At 43.3% G+C, this 27,170-nt stretch overlaps 1 protein-coding gene across 1 annotated transcript in view; it reads left to right on the top strand.

Moving 5' to 3' along the window:
• Nucleotides 1-27,170, top strand: part of igsf11 (immunoglobulin superfamily member 11) — a 156,611-nt gene that overhangs the window by 124,623 nt on the left and 4,818 nt on the right. Inside the window, exons 2-4 of the mRNA XM_037546351.1 lie at nt 9,479-9,642; nt 22,910-23,117; nt 24,034-24,189. Coding sequence (XP_037402248.1) covers nt 9,479-9,642; nt 22,910-23,117; nt 24,034-24,189 — 528 coding nt within the window. The remainder of the gene's footprint in view (nt 1-9,478; nt 9,643-22,909; nt 23,118-24,033; nt 24,190-27,170) is intronic.

Genomic DNA, 27,170 nt, shown 5'->3' with positions numbered 1-27,170 from the left:
TAAACTCAGAAGACTTGTGTAGGTTCTCTGGTGGTTCTGGATGGTAAAGAAAATGTTTATATCTGTGTTGTAGTCGTGGCAACGTCTGGTTCCTATCACCACCACTGTAAAGACATCTGATCCATTTCACACCAAACCCTCTGAATCTCTCATCTCAAATACTGAATTATACATTTTTTTACTTTATTTGTTTTCTAATCATAATAAAAATCTCTTCTTCTGCTTACAAACTCAAATATGGGACGGATTGAAGGTTTGAAATCTGCACTTTCCACACAATTTCGCCACTTATTTGTAAGAAGTTAAGTCTCGGGGTTAAGAGTGTGAGAGAGAGACACAACATCTGCTCACTATGGGAGAGAGAGAGAGAGAGAGAGAGAGAGAGAGAGAGGCCTGAAGGGTCTCTTTATACAAAAGGCCGACTCACAAATCACAGCTCACTTTAGTGAGAGAATGAGAGGGGCTACAGTAGGTCAAGAGAAAGAGAGAGAGAGAGAGAGAGAGATGAAAGCACACTTAGGAGCTCAAAAGCTCCTGCATTTCCATACAAGACTCTTTCATACCTCCCAGAGAAACATATGTTTTTGAAGGTTGAGTTTCACCTGATTGACTGTACAGTAGTAGTGGACAGTGTATTGGTCGAATTCTTCCTCAGGTTTCAGTTTTATATCAGTATGCCACGAATAAACACGGATAACATGAAGTACAAGCAGTGCAGACCACAATAACGTTATCCCATATAGCTGAATGGACGAGTCAAGGATTTAAGCATCTACAGTAGTCCACTTTAGCCCTATTTGGGTTGGTTTAACTGACCATGGGGTTCTGGGGCAATTTCCTCCCTTACAGATGTGTCTCTCATTTCAATGCTGTCCAGAACAGCCATATCCGTGTTTTCTCCCTCCTCCCCGGAGAAAAGGTAGCAACCAAAATTTTAAGAAGAGCCATTTTGTCCCATTTCAACAAAAATCCAAACACCTTGGGAACCACAACATTCCTATCCATTTGATTGAAGTAATGTTTCACCATCTTGGCTGTAAATGTGTCTCAGTATGTGCTGATGTCCTAAGGCTAAGCTTAGACTTACTTTGCTCTGCCTTAAGCTTTAGTATAAGCTTTTCTCGCATCTCCGGCAGGAAACTCACTTTACACAATGCAGTCAGACAAGTACCGTTCTCCTGGCAAACCCAGACTCGTCCATCGGATTGGCAGATGGAGAAGCGTGATTGGTCACTCCAGAGAACACGTCTCCACTGCTCTAGAGTCCAGTGGCGGCGCTTTACACCACTGCATTCCACGCTTTGCCTTGCGCTTGGTGATGTAAGGCTTGGATGCAGCTGCTCGGCCATGGAAACCCATTCCATGAAGCTCTCTATGCTGTTCTTGAGCTGATCTGAAGGCCACATGAAGTTTGGAGGTCTGTAGTGATTGACTCTGTAGAAAGTTGGCGACCTCTGCGCACTATACTAGACTGTGGAATATTTAGTAGTGATGAAATTTCACGACTGGACTTGTTGCACAGGTTGCACTTGTTGCGTCTGATCACGGTACCACGCTGGAATTCACTGAGCTCCTGAGAGCGACCCATTCTTTCACTAATGTCTGTAGAAGCAGTCTGCAGGCCTAGGGGCTCGGCTTTATACACCTGTGGCCATGGAAGTGACTGGAACAGCTGGATTCAATGATTTGGATGGGCGAGTGAAAACTTCTGTAAATATAATGTATATAAATATATTCTTTTTCTTTCAGTCTCTCTACTTCTTTGCCTTATTCTGTCTTTTCCCTTTCTCTCTTTCTCCTGCTCTCTCCCCCTCCTTTCTCTCTCTATTCTTTCTTTCTTTCTTTCTTTCTTTCTTTCTTTCTTTCTTTCTTTCTTTCTTTCTTTCTTTCTTTCTTTCTTTCACCATCCATTTTCTATATTATGCTTTCTCCCACTCTCTGTATTCTCCCTTTCTTAATTTTCACTATTTCTCTCTCCCTTTCTCTGTCTTTTTTCCTTTCTATTTTTCTTCTGCCCTCACTCTCTTTCTTTTTCTTTTCTTTCTGTCTTCCCACTGTCTCACTCTCTGGCTCTTTCCTGTATATTTCTTCTTTCACTCTCTCATTTTCCTTTATCTTTTTGGTCAAATTTTTCTCTCGTTCTCCTTTTCACGTTACTTCTCCTCTTTCTTCTTTCCTTTCTCTTTCTTCCATTTCAGTCTCTCATTTCCCCTCTTTTTCTTTCTTTGCCTTCCTCTCATTCTCTCCTGTCTCTTTCTCCTCTCTTACTCCCCCCCTCTCTCTCTCTGTCTCCTCTCTCTGTCTCCTCTCTCTGTCTCTCTCTCTCTCTCTCTCTCTCTCTCTCTCTCTCTCTCTTCCTCTCTCTCACACTCCTCTCTGGGGTGGGCTGTTCTCTTGCATTAATAACAATAAAGTTTGACACTGGTCTGCTCTCTGAGCTGAGAGAACAGAGGCGTGTCCCATAGCCGTAGCCGACACCCCGCGGGCCTCTCCACAAATGCCCAAGGTGACTTTTTCAATTAGCATCAAAAGCAGGAGATGAGTTCTCTGCTGAAGGGGTGGGAGGCCCCTCATCATAAACAGCTAAATAAATAACACCGGCGTCACACAGCTCTCTCCGCTCAGGCACGCTCCGGGCCACGGCAGATACCCCTGTACAGGGGAGTGGTGCAGGTTTAATGCAGCCAAACACAGTTAGCACAGTTTGGAGGTTAAAGTAGGACATGCTAGCGCTCGCCTCTTTTCCATTATTTATAACAGTCTCCACATCAAGCGTTCTAGACCTGCTTCTGTCATTCACCTTTCAGACATCTCCAAAAACAAGCTTGAAAGATTTTGTTGCTGATGTCATTATTAAAGTCATTGCTGCAATATAGCACTGCTCAAGTTGCAGCCCAGGCGACAAAATAGCTGCAATATAGCACTGCTCAAGTGACCGGCCCACGCAACAACATAGTTGCAATATAGCTTCGCTCAAGTGACCGGCCCAGGTGACAACATAGCTGCAATATAGCATCGCTCAAGTGACCGGCCCAGGCGACAACATAGCTGCAATATAACATCACTCAAGTGACCGGCCCACGCAACAACATAGTTGCAAAATAGCACTGCTCAAGTGACCGGCCCACGCAACAACATAGCTGCAATATAGCACTGCTCAAGTTGCAGCCCAGGCGACAAAATAGCTGCAATATAGCACTGCTCAAGTGACCAGCCCAGGCGACAACATAGCTGCAATATAACATCACTCAAGTGAGCGGCCCACGCAACAACATAGTTGCAATATAGCACTGTTCAAGTGACCGGCCCAGGCAACAACATAGTTGCAATATAGCTTCGCTCAAGTGACCGGCCCAGGTGACAACATAGCTGCAGTATAGCACTGCTCAAGTGACCAGCCCACGCAACAACATAGTTGCAATATAGCACTGTTCAAGTGACCAGCCCAGGCGACAACATAGCTGCAATATGGCATCGCTCAAGTGACCAGCCCAGGCGACAACATAGCTGCAATATAACATCACTCAAGTGAGCGGCCCACGCAACAACATAGTTGCAATATAGCACTGTTCAAGTGACCGGCCCAGGCAACAACATAGTTGCAATATAGCTTCGCTCAAGTGACCGGCCCAGGTGACAACATAGCTGCAGTATAGCACTGCTCAAGTGACCAGCCCACGCAACAACATAGTTGCAATATAGCATCGCTCAAGTGACCGGCCCAGGCGACAACATAGCTGCAATATAGCATCGCTCAAGTGACCGGCCCAGGCGACAACATAGCTGCAATATAGCATCGCTCAAGTGACCAGCCCAGGCAACAACATAGTTGCAATATAGCATCGCTCAAGTGACCGGCCCACGCAACAACATAGTTGCAATATAGCATCGCTCAAGTGACCGGCCCAGGCGACAACATAGCTGCAATATAGCATCGCTCAAGTGACCGGCCCAGGCAACAACATAGTTGCAATATAGCATCGCTCAAGTGACCGGCCCAGGCGACAACATAGTTGCAATATAGCATCGCTCAAGTGACCGGCCCAGGCGACGACATAGCTGCAATATAGCATCGCTCAAGTGACCGGCCCACGCAACAACATAGTTGCAATATAGCATCGCTCAAGTGACCGGCCCAGACGACAACATAGCTGCAATATAGCATCGCTCAAGTGACCGGCCCAGGCGACAACATAGCTGCAATATAGCATCGCTCAAGTGACCAGCCCAGGCAACAACGTAGTTGCAATATAGCATCGCTCAAGTGACCGGCCCAGGCGACAACATAGCTGCAATATAGCATCGCTCAAGTGACCGGCCCAGGCGACAACATAGCTGCAATATAGCATCGCTCAAGTGACCGGCCCACGCAACAACATAGTTGCAATATAGCATCGCTCAAGTGACCGGCCCACGCAACAACATAGTTGCAATATAGCATCGCTCAAGTGACCGGCCCAGGCGACAACATAGCTGCAATATAGCATCGCTCAAGTGACCGGCCCAGGCGACAACATAGCTGCAATATAGCATCGCTCAAGTGACCGGCCCAGGCGACAACATAGCTGCAATATAGCATCGCTCAAGTGACCGGCCCAGGCGACAACATAGCTGCAATATAGCATCGCTCAAGTGACCGGCCCAGGCGACAACATAGTTGCAATATAGCATCGCTCAAGTGACCGGCCCAGGTGACAACATAGCTGCAATATAGCATCGCTCAAGTGACCGGCCCAGGCGACAACATAGCTGCAATATAGCATCGCTCAAGTGACCGGCCCAGGTGACAACATAGCTGCAATATAGCATCGCTCAAGTGACCGGCCCAGGCGACAACATAGCTGCAATATAGCATCGCTCAAGTGACCGGCCCAGGCGACAACATAGTTGCAATATAACATCGCCCAGGCAACCTTGTAGCTGCTGTGTAACGTTGCCTCTGACACAAAGAGGGAAGTCACTCTCGGCCGCTCTCTCAGTGGACGACTCTTCGTTTAGTGGTGAAACACGTGGACTATCACATCATCCAGTGTGTAAAATTTCACTTGCGTTCATGTGTGGAAAGACTGGTGTCTTGCAGTGGGTTGCAGGACATAAATCAATAACTCATTGTCACTGTCCCTATTCTGAAAGCCCATGTATCGAACCTGTAATCCATGCTGCTGTGGACTTATCGACGTTGTGGATGTTTAAATAATCCAGGGATCACACTGGGGATTTTTCAAGAAAATGCAACTGCGCATTTGTTTTGATCAGACATATAATGTATGTGGTGGCCAGCTGGTGGTTTTGATCCACTGTTGTCATATCGAAAGTCCCAGCTGTCAGGAGTCCAGAGCTGTTATATCGACTTGCTTCGGAGACTGTTTGTTTGTTGATTTGTTTGTTTAAGTGTTAAGGTTCACCTATAGCCATCCACTCCTTACTAACCATTTTGTACCAAACACGACCATCTGAGTGTCTTTTTATGCCTACGTGAGTGGGTGGGAATTCTTTAGGCACCAGCCTGTGGCTTTTCAGAAGAAGAAGAAAAAAAAAAAAACGATGGACTTAAGAGAAGCACTTAGCTGTAAGAATCTTTAAAAAGTGGTCCAAGAGGTCAAGGCTGGATCAGGAAGCGTGTAATCTAAAGCTTCTTTAAGCCCGGACTAGATTGCTCAGATTCATTTTACGTTCGGGAGTCATTTAAGACGTCATTATACATCAAAATCATCAAAGAATGGGCTTTCCTCGAGTCTGGGATCATTACAGAGTCGTTACTAAATCATCATAAAACCGTTGCTGTCAGAAGAAAAGCTCCTGTCTCCAACACATCAACATTTCAGGAGAAGAGGAAAAGGTCTTGCCCAATTTTACAGAAACTTCAAGGTGTGGAGTTCGGTTTTCGGGCCTGCGGCTGTTTTAGGTCCCTCTAATTGGCGAGGCTAGAAAAAGTAGCACATGTAAAGTAGAGGATTCATCAAAACTATACGTAAAAATGGGGTCAGTGCTAAGAGGGTGGTTGGGGTGGGCTTTTTATGCCCACGTGCAAGCAGATTCCTACTTACCTGCATTTCAGGCAATTCGCTTTGGTCACTTTCTCACAACCGGTCATGAAAATAGATTTTTAGCATTCAGCTTTGAGAAATGTTTTATGTTCAATATTTTCTGTTTGGCTGCCAGTCTGTGACCTGAGGATACAGCTTCATACAAGACGAGCGAACAGTAAGACCCTACGGAGTTAAATGTACGAAAGTTTTCGCTTCTAAAAATAATATGTTGGTAAACTTAACTCATTAATCTGATTTATTAGCAGCTGATAGTTTTTTACACTGTTAAACGTCCATAAAATTAATGGAGAAATACTGTTAAGTAGCATCTGTAAAAAACTGTAAATAGAAAAACGGAAAATTCCATTTCCAAAACACCAAAACACTGTAAATAGTAATACATACCAATCTTGTGATTTTTACAGTAACAATTTGTAAAACTATATAAACGTTGCTGTATAGAATAGTGATATTTAAACACTGTTACGTTACATTTTTACAGTCAATTTTCACATTCCCACATAGGTACCTATATGAACTTCACCACAAAAACCAATATATAATTACCAGTCTCTGGTAAATAATATATTATTTACATTTAAATAATAATGAATAATATATCTGGTATATAACTGGTAAAAAATGTCATTTGTTAAAATAACCCTTTAATTTTGAGTGTTTATTTGGCTGATATGTAGTCATTTGTTGGTTTCTAATGGCCATTTATTTCAAAAAATGCTTTTGTACAAGTGTAATTTATTGTATTATAGCATTTACAGTTTCATACTTTTGTAATCTCAAGATGACAAGATAAGTCGTAATTTCAAGGTAACAACTGATTTAGTTATGTTGTGATCTCAAGATTAACAACATTTGTTATCTTGAAATCTCTAGATAGTTAATTCATAATTTCAAGATAAGAATCGACTTGCGTTGTGATCTTAAGATTAGCTTTTGTTATCTTGAGATCACGGCTCAAATAGGCTGTTAATTATTTACTGTTAATATGGTTTGGTATGTACAGCTACAGTAGTGCGACTAGTGGCCAGTAATTTTCAGTGAAATATATTACAGTGCAGTCAAAGCAACTGTAGATCCCTATAAGTTATGAATGACTATTTCACATCAGTCTCTCAGATAAACACCTTCAAAATGAAATATAGACACTATTTAGGTGTTGAAATTGGTTTGTATCATTGACAACTGGTCAATTCACAGGGTTTTTACTCCCAGACAGTTGCTCATATTTTGGGATGCTTTACCATTTCTGGGAACAGTGAATTTGGCAGGCAGTACTAGTGATATTTCCAAAGTGCTAAATCCAAAAAACAAAGGGAATTTCGCAGTCAAGAGCTGGAAGGACTCGCAAGCAATCTGGTACTGATACCAGCCCAGCTGGTGATCTGAGGCCTCCTCTCGCGTGATTGGCTGGATGGATGTCATGTGACGCCGTTAACCAAGGCGACCATTCGTCTTTTCCAATTAGCGGCGTGGTGCCTCTCGTTAAGGGCCTAATTCAGTCTAGCCGCCATCTGTATACCTGCTAACGAGGCGAATGGCTAACGCCGTCTGAGCGCAGCGTTTCGGATCGCGATTTTAAAGCAGCCTGACTGATGAGTTAGGAACGTTGTTCTCGCTACGCTTTGTTTGAATACATGTCCGGATGCGATTCCCTTGACTGCGCATGTATCTTTCAGAGGCAGGAACCCAATTGGAGTCTAATGCGTTTAGCCGGAGCAGAAATAGGCCACGTTTGCGTCTCACGTGCTGCGTTGATTGCGTTTCGCCTCATCATGCCAGCCTAGCAGGATGTTTATCATGCTGATGGTGAACAACCCTTCCCATCTGTGAGATGTACCTGTAATTACAGTGAAGCTGCCCAGGCGAGATTAAAGAGGACTATTAAAGGGGACATGGTTCACAATGGCAGGGATGGGAACCAGACGTCTGAAGCAAATGGTTACGAATGTGTCGCCTGATGAGTTTTAGCACAAGCTTTTCTTCTACAGTCTATTTTGAATCTGTGGTGGAGGAGGCCTTGCAGGGACGTTGTGAGGCAAAATAGTCCCCAAAGAAAGCGTATTTTTCCAGACTCACTATTTCATCGTCATTAACATTCCATATAAACACTGTGTAGGTTCACTGGTGGTTTTGGGTCGTAAATAAAATGTCATGCAAAATTTGTGTTGTAGACACTGTGACCCCTGGTTCCCATCACCACTACTGTAAAGAGGCCTGAGTCAGCTTTCTATAAAGCCCGTATTAAGAAGCATATTTGTAAACTCGGATGATGCTTCATAAAGCTCAAATAAGGAGCTATAATTCATTTTTTTGGACTTATAAACATGTAGTAACCCAAGTAATCGCTGTTCATTGTAATGCCTTTTAAATGGATAATGACCTGTACGTTAGTATAAAGCACTTATATGTTAACTACTTATAAAAATCATTGTTAAGAATCAGTTACGAGAGCTTCCTGGCCTTCAGAGTCAATTAGCCATTTATTTGGTCATTGTAAGACAAACAGATGTGACAATTATTTATTCATAACAAAACTTAATTAATCTAAAACATCAGGAAGCAGGAAGCTCTCCAGCCTGATCCTGAAACAATAAACGATAAACAATATATGTCACATTTAACATTCCAATGTGGAAAAACCGAAAGTATGTTTCTTTGAACTTACTGATGCTATTTGTAGCATTAATAAAAATCTTATATCTGTTAATATGCATTATAGGTGCTTTGTAGTTATACACAGGTAATTATCTATTTCAAAGGCGCTATAACATAGTTGCACATGTGTTATTACAGCCTGTTGAAGTTTATAAATACGCTTACAAAGCATTGTTACCAAGTCACAAAGAGTTCTGAGCACATTTAGAATGGCTTATGAAGGTGGGTGTCAAAGAAAGTGTGGTAAAACCTCATACCTATATTCACAAGTGGTTATGAATGTGCTTATAACTATTTGGAACTTGGATAACAATGCTTTGTAAGCACAATTATGAACTCCTAGACATAAGGCTGGAATAACATACTATAAGTACCTCTTTCATTATTCATAAACATGATGTAACATGTCACTAATACCTTTTAAATGAATACTGACCTGTACATAATTATAAAGCACTAATCTATTAGGCTTTGTACAAAGTTTTATCTCAAGTTTATTTACAGTTTTCTCAGCAAAACACTCCCAGAGCTTGAGGAAATATTGTTGCAATTCCTCTTAAACTGTAAGTTTACCAAGTTACCAAGTTCAGAGTTGCATGTTAGCATGTTTTAGTGTTGATGCTGTTCTCCATCGCATTGACCACCAGCAAATGGTCGAATGAAGAGTTGGTTAAATTCGTAGATCGAACGACAACAAGGCTGAATGGTGGGTGGTTGGGCAACTGGACATAATTACTCTTGCTACGTGACTAACTCTGGCCTTTCTCTTGCAGTGTGTGTTCGCTCATTGGAAGTGACCGTCAGCCAGAGCAGCGTCCAGGTCGCCAGGGGCCAGGCGGCAATCTTGCCCTGCACCTTCACCACCAGCGCCGCACTCAACAACCTCTACATCATCTGGATGGTCACACCACTGGCCAATGCTAACCAGCCAGAGCAGGTAAAGCACTGTCCCACATTTGTCCTCTAATTGACCACTTTATAGGCTCCATCTACCACACATGTCCACTGAATAGGTGTAGAGTTACCCTATAGCAAACACGGTAAGTGGTAAATTGTTTAGCTGCAAGTGTTATAAAAGAGAATGCCCCCAAGCAAGATTCAGTCCTGTTGGTCCAGGTCTTGACCAAGTACCAAAACCATACAACTTGAACCTTCAGTACTGGACTGATGACCAATGTAAAAAGCGCCAGTCCAGTTTTTGGCTACCAAAGGTTCTGAAGTGGAAGGCAGTCTTAGGGACTGTACTTCATCTTTTGCTGCACATTTTATTAACTCCCAGAGTTCATTACTGATCAGTTTCTGACCCCAGGATCACTGTTGAACATTGGGTTGTGCACCACCACCAGAAACTGAACACTGACGAAGGGCTAGAGCAGTAGTCCTTGATCCTGGTCCTGGTCTTGGAGCAACTTTTAGAGTTTCCTTGCTCCAAACACATCTGATGCAACTAATAAACTAATTGAAAAGAACTTCCAGAGGTTGACTGGACATGTTGGAGCATGGAAAACAATATAACATGCAGGATAGTCATTCTCCAGAAGCAAGATTGAGAACCACTGGTCTAGAAAATGGCTAATTTCTAATTTAAGGGCAATTTCTGGTGCACAAAGTATTCAAACCTTTAGCACCAGAAAACTGGACTTGTGTTTTTCCCAGTGGTCATCGATCTAGTACTGAACCTGTCAGTTTTAGGGTTTTTGGTCCCTCCTGAAGGTTGGTACCAACAGAGGACCTAATGGTAGTCAAGGATGTTCTCTCCTGTCTTTGGTAACACTTGCAGCTGAACGACAAGCATACAAATTCGGTACTTTTCCAGGTCAGGCACTGTATCACCAAGAAGTGCACCAGGAGGTGAACTGCAGTGGTGTGTTTATATGTTGATCATTATTTTTTACAGTTATTGCTTTGAAAAGTGCTTGTTAAGGTGACATAAGGTCAAGTTAGCTAATAAGCCAAATTCGAGGAATCATTTAGTCATGAATCGCAGTTCTAGTTGTCTCTCAAGCAGGCAAAAAATGAACTAGAACTAGAACCAGACCTGTAATTTCCATCGGTTCCCTTGTTTTTGTATGTGCAGTGGAGCTACATGGGGATTCTTATGAAGTGGCCTGCAAGTGTAGCATAATATATATGATATAGACAAATCTCAATAGTATCCACCGTGTAGCGCATCATTGGGTTTTTGTAGTCTTTAAACTAGAAAATCTTGTCTTAGAGGCTACCGTGACACTCTAGACAAGGAAAGTAGACATATTTCCAAGTGATGTCCCAGTGGTTCACTTTATCGTTTTGGCCAGAATGTCTTTTTAGCAATATTTAGAATTATGACAAACTTGCTCATATCAAACAAAAGGCCAAAAGTCATAGAACCAGTCCAGTCACACAACAATTGGAATAGAACATATCCATGCATGTGCTTCAGTCAGAATAGTCTAGTCTGATTGAGGCCATTGAGAAAACAGCTTCTATCTGATTGAACGAGGTGGGTAACCCTATAAATAATCCGTTATATAGAAGAATAATATCAGTGTAAACGCCTGTATCTGATTACATTTCCTGTCGGAATGTTTAAGTCCATTTGGATGTGCATCACATCATACTGAGAGTTTATACCGTTCAACACGACGGAGCAGAAACTGGTCTACAGAGGAGACGAAGTTCATGCTCTGATCTTTAAAAGACGGCGGTGGGATGGACGTCCAGCTTATGTGTCTAAGAACACGATGTCTTCCTCTCGGCCTTCTTTAATAAGGACATGTGAAGGACATTTTCCTGAGTCTGATGTCATTTCAAAACAGTTAAAAAACACAAGCACTGCTCACTGCTGCTCATCTCACTCTGACTGGACTCACGTGATGCTCGTTGTCGTGGTAACGTCTACACTAAGCGGTTCTCCACGCATGTGTGTAATTCTGGATCGGATTACTTGTAGTGAGCATGTAAATGGAGATTTTCCATCAGATTGTTGAGAAGAGTCTCAGTTTATAATCAGATGTGTTCAAATTTTACATTTACTGGATTGTCTTGTACTAATAGACACTATTCTCCAATCACGTCAAAGAGCGATGGCATAATGAGGGCATAACTGCCTTCCTCACAGGTTTTCACTCATTATTTAACACCATTAGCAGCTTGAGCCAAGTTTTCCATAAATACGTCCATGCTAGACAGCCTGCCAGCACAGCAAGACTCAGCATCTCAAATCACATCAAACCCTTCATTCAGCTGAATAACAGCTGTTTAATAATGAAGAGAGTGTGTGACTGTCACATTCACCATCGTGGTTTTGGATAAACAAGAGAACCTCTTTCTTCGCCTCCCTGGAAGCATGTGGGACGATGTGTTTTATCCAGATTCAGTTATATAAGAAAAAGCACCTGCAAAGGTTTTATAAGCATACAAAAGCTAAGTCCTAATCCTTTGGGTATACTGTATTTAGTGTCATCACTCAGCTTCGTGCTTATCAAAGTGTCTTCCTTGGTATGAAGGGCAGGTTTAGTCTGAATAATGATTGGACGGTTTTCTTTTCCAAACTTGTTAAAAGCACATTGAAACTCTTTTCAGCCCAAAGGTGGTTTAAACACCTGAACACTTTTACTCTGCCACAAAACTGTTGTATGCTGTCATGAATTACCAGTAGAGATTTTGTTAAGTAGTTCACTGTATGGCTAAACGTATGTGGACACCTGACATCTCTATGAGCTTGTTGGATGTCCCATTCCAAACTGTGGACATTAATATGAAGTTGCCCCCACTGCGTCTATAACAGCCTCCACTCTTCTGGGAAGCTTTTCACAAGATTTTGGAGTGTGTTTGTGGGTGTTTGTGCCCATTCAGTCAAAAGTGCATTTGTGAGGTCAGGCACTGATGTTGGATGAGAAATACTGGCCCATAATCAACATTCCAGTTCATCCCTAAGGTGTTCAGTGGGGTTGAGGTCGGGGCTCTGTGCAGGCCCCTGGAGTTCCTTCACACCAAACCCATCAAGCCAGGTCTTTATTTAGTGACCTTTCAATGGAACTAAGGAGCTCAAACCCTAAAAATACAGCCCCGGTTAATTATCCCTCCTCTACCAAACTTTACTGTTGGTAGGTAAGGTTCTCCTGGCATCCACCAAACCTAGATTCATCCATCAGACTACCAGATAGTGAAATTTGATTAATCACTCCAGCGAACACGTTTCTACTGCTCCAGAGTCCAGTGGCGGCGCTTTATACCCCTCCAGCCAACTCTTGGCATTGCACATAGTGATCTTGGGCTTGTATGCAACTGGTCAGCCATGGAAACCCATTTCGTGAAGCTCCTGACGTATGGTTCTTATGCTGTTGTTGCTTCCAGAAGCAGATTGGAACACTATAGTGTGTAGTCCAGTAGGGAATAGGTCATTTTTATTCACTAGGTGGTCCAACTGTATAGGTTTGCAACTGTATAGATGCTTTCATGTCACAGTAATAGCACTTACAGTTGTCTAGGGCAGATCTAGCAAGGTGTAAATTTCAACAGACTTGTGGCAAATTGGGACGCTATGGCAGTGCCACGTCTAAAGATACTGAGCTCTTCAGTACGACCCATTTTACAGCTATTGTTTTGTCTGTGGAGACTACATGGCTGTGTCCTTGATTTTAAACACATAAAATGTAAAAGACATAAATACAGTAATAAAGTGTCCCCAAAATGAAAGAATATGGGCTCTCAGTTTATTTCAAGGCAAAGCAGAAAGCATTTGAACTATTTGAGCAGGCTTAAAGAATTGTATAAACCCCAGCCAGTCTTTTTGTGGGTAGTTTGTAAAGACCACACATCTGCGCACAGACCCCCGGGTAATGGGTGGAACCTCAGCTATCAAACGTACCACAAAGCAGGGTCAGTTTTTAATGGTTGTCCAATGTCTCTCAGGCTGAGCGCAGGTTTTCTGCCCCTTTGATTTCCAAGCAATTTTCTTTCATACGCGGCTGCAGGCGGGCCCGCATCACCTGCCCTCGTCGCTTTTAACCCCACCTAACCCACATACACGCTCTCACACATAATACACAGATTCACTCAGTTGCTCACCTGCCTCCAACTCTTTCAACTTCAAGCACATAACAATCTTCTGCACTAATTAACCCAGCGAGTTACGGGCAGAGCCGGAGCAGCTGTTCCTCTGGATCCACACGCAAAGCCATCATACACACACACAAACCCGCTTTAGACCCAAAGACGCTTAAATAGAGTAGCTCCCGAGGCTTTAGGGCTCATTTGTCTGCTTTCTTAGTGTCCATTCCGAGCCAGTGTATCAGTGACAATACACAGTATTGCGAATTCACTACCCGTCAAAAGTTTAGATGCATTTGTAAACGTTTTTCATATTTTTCCCTGTTTTTCATATTTTCAGACAACAGTAAACACATGGAATTGACCAGCAAATCGCACTACTTTGGCTTTCTCTCAAGCAGATTCATTAGTAGCCGCCTGGGATACTTTTCCAACAATATTAAAGATTTTTATTTTGTAAAATATATATTATTTTTAAATTAGCAATTTTATTGTGTATACTCTTGTCTATAATCTTGTATAGACAGTATTGTGGAAAAAAGTTAGACAACCTTTCATTTATTTCACTTATAATAAAAACCGTATTGAGTTTTGGGTAATTTTCAAAAAAACATTACATTGAAAAATAGTAACATCGTTTATTGTAGTAAAGGTTTTTGCTTTGTTTTGTAGTAAACTGATTGCTAAGGTGTTGCTAGGGCACTGCTCTGGTATTGCTAATATGTGTGTGTGTGTGTGTGTGTGTGTGTGTGTGTGTGTGTGTGTGTGTGTGTGTGTGTGTGTGTGTATAAATACTGCTCAAAAAAATAAAGGGAACACTCAAATAACACATCCTAGATCTGAATAAATGAAATATTCTCCTTGAATACTTTGTTCTGTACAAAGTTGAATGTGCTGACAACAAAATCACACAAAAATCATCAATGGAAATCATCCTGAAGGATCTCCTCTCAGACCTGGACTAAAGCATCCGCCAACTCCTGGACAGTCTGTGGTGCAACGTGACGTTGGTGGATGGAGCGAGACATGATGTCCCAGATTGGATGCTCAATCGGATTCAGGTCTGGGGAACGGGCGGGCCAGTCCATAGCTTCAATGCCTTCATCTTGCAGGAACTGCTGACACACTCCAGCCACATGAGGTCTAGCATTGTCCTGCATTAGGAGGAACCCAGGGCCAACCGCACCAGCATATGGTCTCACAAGGCATCTGAGGATCTTACCTCGGTACCTAATGGCAGTCAGGCTACCTTTGGCGAGCACATGGAGGGCTGTGCGGCCCTCCAAAGAAATGCCACCCCACACCATTACTGACCCACTGCCAAACCGGTCATGCTGAAGGATGTTGCAGGCAGCAGATTGCTCTCCACGGCGTCTCCAGACTCTGTCACGTCTGTCACATGTGCTCAGTGTGAACCTGCTTTCATCTGTGAAGAGCACAGGGCGCCAGTGGCGAATTTGCCAATCCTGGTGTTCTCTGGCAAATGGCAAGTGTCCTGCACGGTGTTGGGCTGTGAGCACAACCCCCATCTGTGGACGTCGGGCCCTCATACCATCCTCATGGAGTCGGTTTCTAACCGTTTGTGCAGACACATGCACATTTGTGGCCTGCTGGAGGTCATTTTGCAGGGCTCTGGCAGTGCTCCTCCTGTTCCTCCTTGCACAAAGGCAGAGGTAGCGGGGCTGCTGCTGGGTTGTTGCCCTCCTACAGCCTCCTCCACGTCTCCTGGTGTACTGGCCTGTCTCCTGGTAGCGCCTCCAGCCTCTGGACACTACGCTGACAGACACAGCAAACCTTCTTGCCACAGCTCGCATTGATGTGCCATCCTGGATGAGCTGCACTACCTGAGCCACTTGTGTGGGTTGTAGAGTTCGTCTCCTGCTACCACGAGTGTGAAAGCACCACCATATATATATATAATGTATACATTGTGTGCAAATTGCATGATGAATGTGCAAAAAGAAACGGCCCAAAATGACTTTGAAAAAATTCTGGTTCCATTGACTTACATTAAGTAGAGTAGAGTATATTTTAGAGTATATTTTTAGTAGGGTATATTAGAGTATAGTAGAGTATCTATCTAGAGTATTTTAACTACTAGTAAAGTATATTTTTTGCTTATCCTGTAAAGTTGCCAATTTGGAGATACCAACTTTTGTTCTGATGGCATTGATATATATGTATATAAAATATTCTGAGGTTCATCATACAATCTGTAGCAAACTGCTTCAGATTCGCAATATTCCAGGTTTAAATGACCTCAGTGTCCACCTAAGAAGTCCACCTAAGAAATGGTCAGAGCCATACAGGTTGTAGTGTCCAAGCCAGTCCAGGGACCCAACAGTTTTTTTTTCCCTGCAAACTACAGTTATTATTCTCTGTAATTGATCTGAGGGGCAAAGGAAATGGATTTCTGTGTAGCATTTCAACAGCACCCTCGGGTCTAATGATCTGTCCGCTCTCTGATATGACCAGTGGAGTGAGCTGGATATCGATAGTCAACTGGTCATCTGTCATTTTGTTGTGGCCACGTTCCTCCTCCTGTTACGGAGACGGCTAACACTTGGGAATCACAGCTATGGCCAGTGCCAACAAAGGCATGGTGTAGTTTTACATATATGATTTGAAGAGAATGTGGACCATCTTTGTTGGTCCCACGTTATTTAGGCAGCCCCCAAAAGATTACACAGATGTTCAAATTGTTAACGAACTATCTGGTGGATTCTCAACAATCTTGGGGTTTAGGTTTGGTCCCCGGCACCGTTAGGACCAGCTAAGGGTTAGGATTAGGTTTTCAGTTTAAGGTTCAAAAGGGTTGGGACTGGGTTGCCTAATCCTGGTCCTGAAGATCTACCACTTTCTGACACACTCCAATCACCTCATCTCCAGAATACGGATGTGTTTCACCTGTTGTTCGTAAGGCTTTTAGTTCAGCTCGTTGCGAGGTAAGGCTTCTTTCCTGGAGCTACTGACCAGTCCATTCCTTTATTGTTCTGACCTGCTTTCCTGTATTTCAACGTTTGCCTTGTGTTTGTGTTTTTTGCATTTATTGATTTGGATCTGACCTGTGCCTGTTTATCGACCACAATTTTGGATCAGGGCTCAAACATTAAAGCCTCTTTTCCCTGTTTATCGGCGAGCGTTGTACTCATTCTGTCACGTTACACAGGTAATGAAGGACTTCAGGAGCTTCTGAATATTATAGTCAGGTGTGTTGGGTTTACAGGGTCGTAGATCTCCTGGACCAGGACTGAGCACTGCCAGGTTAGGATTAGGGCCAGGGGTAGGGTCAAGTGAAAAGTGCACAGACATTTAGTTGAATGTGCACTAAATGCAAGGGAAGCATCTACAGTGGGCTCTCAAAGTCACTGCTTAACCAACTCAACTGGAGAGATCTGAAATGTGGACGTCCAGCAGACCCTGAGGACCAGTCTGGGAACCACTGCTCTAAACACCTAAAGCCACTTTTCCCCCACATGGCTTGGCTCCGCTCTGCCTTTTTCCCATTCCCATTAGGCAAACCTAGTGCCCGGTACTATGCTCAGTATCACCTCCATCAAGGTTTCTAAGCTGAAACCAAAAGGTGATGTAGAAAAGCTATAGGGAGAGTTACGTCACCTCTTCTGAACAAGATTTGTCGCTTTTATGTCATGGCAGTGTCAAAAACGTCTCGTTCGACCAGGGACCCCAAAACTTTCGCACAGCGCTGCGACTGCCGCTCTGATCTGTGATATTTAGGACAGACGCAGTAAGTAAGATCTCATTTCTGAGCTGTTCTGATTGTGACCGCTCCAATGTGGTCATTCTGCCCCCACTGATAACAGTCCAGGTCATTGGTTCCCCGCGCCCAGCGTCCAGGTCAGAAACATCAGGCGTGGTGATCCGCCCGCCTTTATGTCCGAGGCCACGCTGGAGATGGATTATGGTGGGTCGGTGGGGCCAACATGGCAAAGGATGGCACAGCCCGTGCCAAGATGCTTCTTAGGGAGCGAAAACATCTGCACGAGGACAATGACCTCCTTTTCCTGCCATGACCGTGACCAGCAATGCGCACACGGTCATACGTACAGGCTGGGCTGTGCCTCAGTGTGACGTGAAGACCACAGACGCCCGAGCAGTGGAGCGAGTCCAGCTCTGCCGTTATTAAACGAATTTTTCGTGCATATTTTAAAATGATAGCAGTTACAGTTATTGCGTTTCCTTTATCTGGACAGTTTAAGCTGCAACAACTGTTCTGGTCATGAACAGTTTCAGCATCTTGCAATCATCAGGAAAGCGTCTTGCTAACGGTAATGCAATGAGATTGTCTTTGAACCAAAATAGATAAATAAATAAAACTGCCGCTACAGGGTTTGCAGTCAGCGCAGAAGCAAGCATAGCTAGCTGTTGTCATTTTAGTAGCGATATATCGTCAGAGCAAAACCTCGTATCTCCAAAACGGTCACTTTACACGAGAAGGAAAAAACCTGCTTTGCTTTTGATGGAAGTCAATGGAACCGGACGTCTTTTGAGCCGTTTATTTTGGTTTATTCATTATAAAATTTCCACACAATATGAAGGGCAACAGTTGTTTTCAAATGAGGTCAAAAACTGAAAATCGACAAGGTTTGATGAGGCAAGATGAGGTTTTTTTCCAGCAGCAGCGACATCAGATTAGTGAGATAATAAACCCACTGACTTAGTAAGCAAAAATCAGGGGGTGCGCCACCGTGTTCAGTCCCCTCAACTTTCCGCATCCCTGATCTGCAGCGTTGGTCAGCGGTCACTCTAAAAAGAAACCTTTTTGCTTCAGTCAGTAGATCATTTAAGATGCTGTACTAGGCCTCGTCAGGTCGCTATTTTAAAATCTTTATTTATTTTTTGTTTCTTCACCAGCCCCCCTGTAGAGGACCAGTTTTTCTTTATTAATCGTATTACAAATTTCTTTTCATGTATGCTGCCATCGTGTACAGGGAGGACAACAAACTGCAAACATACAAGCAAACTAAAATTACAAGGGGGAATAAAGGAGAGAAAAAAAGAAACATATAGAGCGTAATATGTTTTATGTGTAAAGCTTAAAAAAAGAAAATAGAAATGATATTTGTACCCTCAGAGAAGCTGTTTATAGTACCTGCCATATAAATTTATTTGTGTGTGTGTGTGTGTGTGTGTGTGTGTGTGTGTGTGTGTGGCTAAAATGCAGCAATTTTTGCCTTTCTATGAATTAAAAATGTATTTCCCACTACGCTGCAAATAACCCATCTACGCATTTTATCACAGATGAGTGGCAGCAGCATCTCGTATGTTCCGAACAAGAGCAGTGAATGAGCCCTCTAGTTCAGCCACATCACTTCCATTGATTTATTAATAAAAGATATTGGGAGTAAATTGTTTAGGGATCATTACAGATACTTTGCCTTAAAAGTACCAAGTCCTGAGACGGTGAGAAAATAGAAATCCTGTATAGAGAAATAGATGCATCATTAATTGTTTTATAATCGCATCGCAGCCTCTGAATCGGAATCGAATCTAATCGTGAGGTGCCTAAAGATTCCCAAGCCTAGCATCGACCTTTTCAAACCGGCGGACTGACATATGCTCGCAGTCTGGGTTGCTCTTTACTTCTTTTAGGCTTTTTAAGCCTCTTTTAGTCACCAGGAAAGCAAAGTTAGTGAGCTGCAGTCTTGCTTTTGTTACTCTAATGAATTAGCAAGATAAACAACTAACCATTCTGTTTGTTTTGTGCCAATAAGATTAAGATTTAGTGACCCTTATTAGCCCCACAGCAGGGAAGTTTCACTTCCGCAATCTTACCCACCCGTGCAGTGAAACACCACATACACACTAATGGGCAGTGAGCACACTTGCCCAGAGCGGTGGGCAGCCCTATCCTCAGCGCCTGGAGAGCAGTTGGGGCTTAGGTGTCTTGCTCAGGGGCACATCAGTCATGGACTGTCAGCTCAGGGCATCAAACCGGCAACCTCCCGGTCACAGGGCTGGTCCCCTAACTTCCAGGGAGTCAGCTGGTTAGTCCGGTTAGCTAGCTGGCCAATGCAGCACCTACTGACGGTCAGGCTAGTACTGGTCAGTGCTCATTATGACCACTGCACTGTAGAAGCTTCAGTCACTGTTTTAGATGCTGAAGTCTGTCTGTGGTGGGAAGGAAAGAAAGTGGAGGTAGCAAGAACAAATCATTGACCCCCCAGCTCGTCTCATTTCTGTGCACATCTCTCGTTCATTCACTCACTCTCTAAGATCACACACACACACACACACACACACACACACACACACACACACTAGGGGACTGCAGGGCTCACTGCTGTTCATCACAGCTGAAGAGCTGCCTATTCAACTGTGCATAAAAGGACAAAAGCAAAGCGCTCTCAGGAAACCACCGCACCGCAACCCACACAGCTACACCACACTGCCGCGCGTGTGTGTGTGTGTGTGTGTGTGTGTGTGTGTGTGTGTGTGTGTGTATATATACCACAGCACTGCAGTTGACATGTAGTTAAGCAGCACTGCAGCTTGTATGTTTGTGTGTGTTAACTACCGAATCTCAACAGACATGAAGTTAAACAACACTATGGTGTGTGACTGTATGTGTGTCTGTGTGTGTGTGTGCTAGGTCTGTGTGTGTCTGTGTGTGTGTGTGTGTGTGTGTGTGTGTGTGTGTGTGTGTGTGTGTGTGCACGTGTGTGTGCATGTGTATGTGTGTGTTAGGTGTCTGTGTGTGTGTGTATGAGTGAGTGTTTATATGTGTGTGCGCTAGGAGTGTGTGTGTCTGTCTGTATGTGTGTGTGTGTTTATATGTGTGTGCGCTAGGAGTGTGTGTGTCTGTCTGTGTGTGTGTGTGTATGTGTGTGTGTGTTTATATGTGTGTGCGCTAGGAGTGTGAGCGTGTGTGAGCGTGTGTGAGCGTGTGCTAGGTGTCCGTGTGTGTGTATGTAACATCATTGAATTGGCAGATAAATTTATGTGTCTGTGTGTTTGTGTGTGTATGTGTGAGAGTGTATGTGTGTATGTCTGTCTGTGTCTGTGTCTGTGTGTGCTAGGTGTCTGTGAGTGTGTGTGTGTAACATTATATTAATAAGTGCACAACCATCTCAAAATAAGAACCATTAGATAAATCAACTAGAATTTAGGTTCAAGATTCTGTTTTTTGCAGTGTATCTCATTTATATTTTCATGGGGTCCTTGGCTCATGTGGGGCCCTAGACGACTCCCTACCTCTTTCCAGTGCAAGGACCAATCCGATACAGTGTAGGTCCTTATGATGGGGTGATGTAATCAGATGTCGGAGCCCTAACGACGAAGCTTCCCGGGGCAAAGATTGCTTGGGATTGTTGGGAAAAAGAACTGATCTAGTTGAATTTCAGTAGCTTAGTAGTGATATTTAATAATATGTTCCTTTATAACAGGTCACAACAGTAAACTTCCCAATGTATCATCTGCCCTGGGGTTCTTCAGGAAAACTGTCAGCATTTTTAAGTACAGCTTGAATATCCTGATGGTGAAATGAGTTTCCGACAGGCATCAATAACTGAATTAAAGACGGGTGAACTTGACTTTGGAGCTCGCTCACGTTTCTTTAGCAGTCTCAGGTCCCTGATATGTGCGTCATTAAAAGAGAAGAAATAACCAGATGGACGGACAAACAGACAGAGGGACAGATGGAGGACAGGCAAACAGTTGAGCGTAAATGCTTAACAACCTGAAAAAATGCCATCGATAATAACAATAATAAGAAAGTCTTTCTGTGTATTTCACACTATATTCTTTCCAGCGATCATAATTTTACTGCTATAAACTTTGGTCAATAGGGGGAGCAGTGAAACCTCAAACTCCGCCTATGAGCCCAGTCATTGCCTCATGAGCTGCTGAATTCTGTTGTTATCTTGGCTCATTACCAAAACATCTACATGAATTCAGGCGTGATACATGTCTGGTGCTGGTAGGCTGGCGCTTGATTTCACGCACCGAAGCTTAAGAATCAGACGCAGTGTAGATTGTACATCACTGAATGCTCTTTTTGCACAGCTGTGGCAAGTAAGGGCCAATATGTTTGTGTGCGTGGTCTTGTTATTGTTTGTGTGTCTAAATTTTGTTGCACACTTCAACTGAGGCATCGGATACTGCATTCGGAAAGTGCTCCATTGTGTGCTTTGAGCGTTCCTCACCTATTCCGCTCTGAGCTGGTCTTCTGTGGAGCCTCCACCGAGAAGAGGGTTCGGCTAGAGTTTGAAGAGCATTTCAAAGAGTCTTGCACCCAACTTAGTTCTTCAGCTGTATAGAGCAGATGTTTCCCCTTCAGCTTGGGTTCATGTTTGGGTGAGATTTCAGCTAATATGTAGAAATTATTGTGAAATGAGTGTGAAAAGTTTAGGAGAAGAATGAATTCGCAACGGGTGAGCGAGAGAGAGAACAGCCGCTTTTTCAAGCAATTTGTACACAACTCAGGGCACCACGTTTCGTGATCAAACTAGATAAGTGTAGTGCTTATTATCCTTTCGCAGAATGAGAAGAAAGTTCATTGATCACGTTGCACTTCATCCGGATTTCACGACTGCTTTTGTTTCTCAAGAATCAGTATAAACTGTGGCCTCTTGTGGTTAGCGCTTGTAACTGCACCACAGCAACCGCATGCCAGTTGTATTTATACCTCAGAAGGTAGGAACTCTTCTAAATTGCTTCAAATGGGTGTAATAAAGAAGGTGGTTCTTAATCAGCACCTCTGGGACCCTCAGCCAGTTGTGTTCCAGTTCCAAATGCTGAGCCAAGTAATTACCACAGTGCCATCCTGCATTAACTCAGGCATGATTAGAACTTGAAAAGAACAAAAATCTGGACCAACAGAGGCGTCTCTATGGACTGGACTGAATACCTTGCTATTAAACTTCCTTCTAGTAAAGGATTCTTAATCCAATGCTTGTTTACGCTTGAGAGAGACTGGCTTTGTGTAGCGCAAAGCCCAGCATAAAACTGTAGAGCAAGCATCACTTGATGCAGTTAGCACGATGCTAATTGGTGGAATATAAGCTTACTGTACTTGTTAGCTTCATTAGCTTTGTGTATCCAGTGCAAAGCCCAAGAAACAAACTTCAGAAAACCTACAACTTTGGGCTGTTGATGAAAAACTTCCTAGTCATCACCCCATTTCTTCTTTTTGTTCTTCTTTCCTTCAGGTGATCATCTACCAGGGTGGTCAGGTGTTCAGTTTAGCCAATCACATGAACGGGCGGGTGGGCTTCGTGGCCACTATGCCAAGCACAAGTGCCTCAATCTTCATCAACAACACGCAGCTGTCCGACACGGGTACCTACCAGTGCCTGGTCAACAACCTGCCCGACCGAGGAGGCCGCAACATCGGCGTCATCGGACTGACCGTTCTCGGTAAGTGGTGGGCAATGAGGCCAAAAAAGAGATCACAATTTATTCTTCCACAGTGTTCAGTATTAATATGTATCGATAATTTTAACATATCTTCCCTAACACTAGATAACTCTGCTAATTGGCCCTCTGGTTTGTGCTGTAAGTGAATGGCTAGACTTCTTCTCAGTTTCTTTATAGAGAATAAAAGTTGTGCATTGCCATTCAGGATACTGAAATTGCAGCTATTCCGAATTCAGTCCTTTGCTGATAATGCTAGCATGATGTTTTATATTAATAAACAGACTGTTTGAGTAACTTACTTCAATAAACAGTAAATAAAGATACACAGGGAATAAAAGCCAAATAAATTTAATATTGCCGTACAATGATACATTACAGATTTATTTATAGATAAATTACAGAATTATTGGTCTGTTTGCAAGAATTAAGGAACTAACTGGGAGAAATGATAGATTTTTGAATGGTAAGATCGTTATCCACACCTCTAACAAAGTTAAATGAATAATTAAAGGTCTGTAACCTGTAGCAGGAGAGAAAGGACCCAGGACGGCATGTAAAGGCCATTTGTAGTGTTATGACCTACTAGATGGATCTCTGCTCTGACCTTCTAAAGACAGGTTCACACCTGGGCTCATTTCACAGAAGTTTAAAACCAAATGAATATTAGAAACTGTTGTGAAAAGGTTTCGTCTGTAGATTTCATTTATTTGCACTGCAGCGCCATCTACTGTCTGTATGAGTAGCTGCATTAACCACCACGTCTGAGCTGTTAAACTGAATAACTCAGCTTTTTCAGCCCTACTGTTTGCTCTATTTATCTATACAAATAAAATGATTATTTATTCATTGAACAGCACTTTGTAAACACTTATTCTCTCTCTCTGTCTCTCTCTCTCTCTCTCTCCCTGTCTCTCAGTGCCCCCTTCAGTGCCGTCATGTCGAGTGCAGGGGTCTCTGGACGTGGGCAGTGACGTGATGCTGCTGTGCGGCTCTGAGGAGGGAATCCCGACGCCTACCTACTCGTGGGAGAAGCTCGAGTCCATCCCCAAACTGCCTCACACCGCCATGCAAGGTACTAAACCCCTGGCAGTAGGAGTGCCCTTCTGCCCCACATTCGCTGGTAAATCCGCTCTTCGGCTCCTCTGAGCTGCCCCGTGGAGTGGCCCGCCCCTCCTGCTCCGCCCTGAGTGCGTCTGTGTTTCTGTGCGGTGTTGTGTTCTCCTCCTCTCTCCCAGATTAAAGGCACAGTTCGGTTCTCTTACCTCAGATGTAGTGCTTCATTACTTTTGCACTGAGGCTAGTAGGGATGCATACGAGTGCTCCATAAACCACTCGAGGTGCCGGTGTTTGAATTCTGAAATCACTATTTGGTTATAAGGAAAGGTAATAAATGGTCACTCTTGAAGTTCTTATTTAGGACACATTCTGATAAGAACCAGTTCACTGGAAAAGACCGTTGTGCTTGGAAGGTAAAGGAACAAGATTACCAGCTACAAGATGGAAGGTGATAATCAGAGGAATCATGAACCTGCTATTCCCCAAACAGAGACAGGATGTTCTGGAGCAGAGGTGCTCCATCCTGGTGCTGGAGATCTACCACCCTGGAGAGTTCGGATCCTTTACACCTGGCTGTACTATTCAGATGCTCCTGAAGGCCTTTATTAATTGGGTCAGGTGTGTTTGATTAGGGGACCAAGCTGTGCAGAGTGGTAAATCTCCAGGACCAGGAAAGGGGCACCCCTGTTCTGGAGAAACGCTATCCATCTGGTCGTCAGGGGTTAGAATCGACTTGACGGCACTTGTATGTTAGTAGTAATAATAATAATAATAATAATAATAATACTAAACTGCTCCAGAGTTGGTACACTCTTGTCCCTGGGGTGGTACACTCTTGTCCCTGGTGTAGTACCATCTTGTCCCTGGTGTGGTACCCTCTTGTACATGGGGTGGTACCCTCTTGTACATGGGGTGGTACCTTCTTGTACCTGGGTTGTACCTCCCCCTACCTGGGGTGGTACCCTTTTGTCCCTGGGATGGTAACCTCTTGTCCCTGGGGTGGTACCCTCTTGTCTACTATAGTCCCCTACAGAGCTACAGATGTTCAAATTGTCAGCTCTAATTAAAATATTGATTCTAAATAGTGGTGGGGTTAGGGTTAAGATTTGGACCAGGGATACAGCTAGGACCAGGGTGAGGGTTGGGTTTAGGCTGCTACAAAGCCTCTAAAGTGGACTATCCAAATAAAGTGTTGCCAAGTTTTTTCCACACCTAGGACCACTTGTTCTGTGAGTTCGGAACATTTGGTCAAGTGTGGACGCTGTTTTCAAGCCCAGGCACGGTCCAGAGAACCGATCTCTGCACCTCCTGAAATCAGTGACCTGGGGTTCATTTCAAGCAAGCTCTGAAAGCAAATACGATAATGAACCCCTCAAACAAATGAGCCTAGAATCATTCGGTGAGGACACAAGCGTTTGGGACAAGTGGGAAAACACCTTGCGGACACGCCAGTGACCCCACTGCACGTTTTAGTCAAATACTTGGCAGAATTTGATTGTTTCAATGGAAATAGTGACTGTAATGAGCTCTTGAGAGCTCAGGGCTAACTTTCCATAGTCTGAGCAAAACTAGGCTACACAGGCTCATTAGAATCACAAATGTTTTCATAAGTTCATAGCTCTTGCTTTAGTTCAGCACTTACATGCACAAGCTAATGAAACTGTATGTGTCACTTGATCAGTGAACCTTTAGCTTCCTTGCTGCAGACTGCAGAGAAAAGAACAGCTTTTAGCGCCCCCAACAGGCCCCTATCGAAAGCATCAAGACATTTGCGCTATTACCTGGAGAAACATGTAAAGACTCCAGGGTTTTGCTTCATTAAACCAACTTCTACTAAAACATGTGCTTTAAGAGATTCCAGTCTTTGATGTGTGCCAAAGTTATGGCAACTTCCAATATGATTGTAGTAGAACATTTTGACCGATTTAAAAAAAAAAAAAAAAAAATGCGAAACTATATTTATTTAAATATGCCTATATCAAAAATAATCTCATGAAACACGACATGTAGAAAAGCCAGCTGGTCTAATGACCTAAAAACACATCATCTACAGAGAGCATAGATATTAATGCACAGGTATATCAACAAAAAAATCAACGACTTGGAGTTTGACTGGGCGTGCCTAAACTTTTGCACACTGCCGTAGGTGGGAATCGAGTGCTTTTTTTTTTAAAATTTGTTTTGTTTTGTTTTTTTCTTTTAGTTTTTATGCAACAAATGTTAGGCCTGTATTTCCTTTGGTAGAGTAACAGCTATATAGCTTTAAGTTTTATTTCATCAAAGTTTTATTCAAATATTTAAACAAAGAAGTGTGAAACTGGGTGAGGGGGTAAAGGCACGGGTCGACTCCGGCCTCACTTCGGGTGGTCGTGATTTTCTCGTTAGCCGCATTAGCCTCGTCGCTCCAGTGCAAAACTAAAGAGCAAAATTCAGACGCCACACATTTCCTGGCTTTCTTTTTTTTTTTTGCCAAACCCACAAGTTTGCCTCCGAACCCCCGGCTGCTTTAAAACAAGGCTGTGAAACTTTCCAGAACAGTCTCTGGCCTCTTTTTCACCTCTTCCACCTGCTCAGCTTAATTGATTTAATTGATTTGATTCCCAAATTCCCTCTCGGGCATCAGCCATCAGTCGGCAGCTGAGGGTGGCGGAGGACTGTGTTTTTAGCCTTCTTCTAAAAGCAGCTCTGAAATACACACTGAGCTACATGACCTCATGTTATGTCATGTAGTGATTTTGTGATCTTCCTTATTCAGAGCTTTACTGAATGAGGCACAATTCACTGCTTTACTGTGTATCATATGTTACACTTTGGCGCCATCTAGTGGAACTGAAGGAACTGAAATGAAACTGGAACAGCAGAATTCCAGACAGCCTCCACAATGTTGACATTTGTTTGGTTTAATATCCAAGTCTGTATTTCTTGACCTATTTTTTTGTGAATTTTCCAATTTAATTTTGGAATTATTACTTTAATTATTTATTAAACTAACAATTA

This window comes from Pygocentrus nattereri, chromosome 17 (genome assembly GCF_015220715.1).
Source record: "Pygocentrus nattereri isolate fPygNat1 chromosome 17, fPygNat1.pri, whole genome shotgun sequence".
NCBI lineage: Eukaryota > Metazoa > Chordata > Actinopteri > Characiformes > Serrasalmidae > Pygocentrus > Pygocentrus nattereri.
Note: the sequence above shows the minus strand (reverse complement) of the source record. Positions and strands in the feature narration are given on the sequence as shown.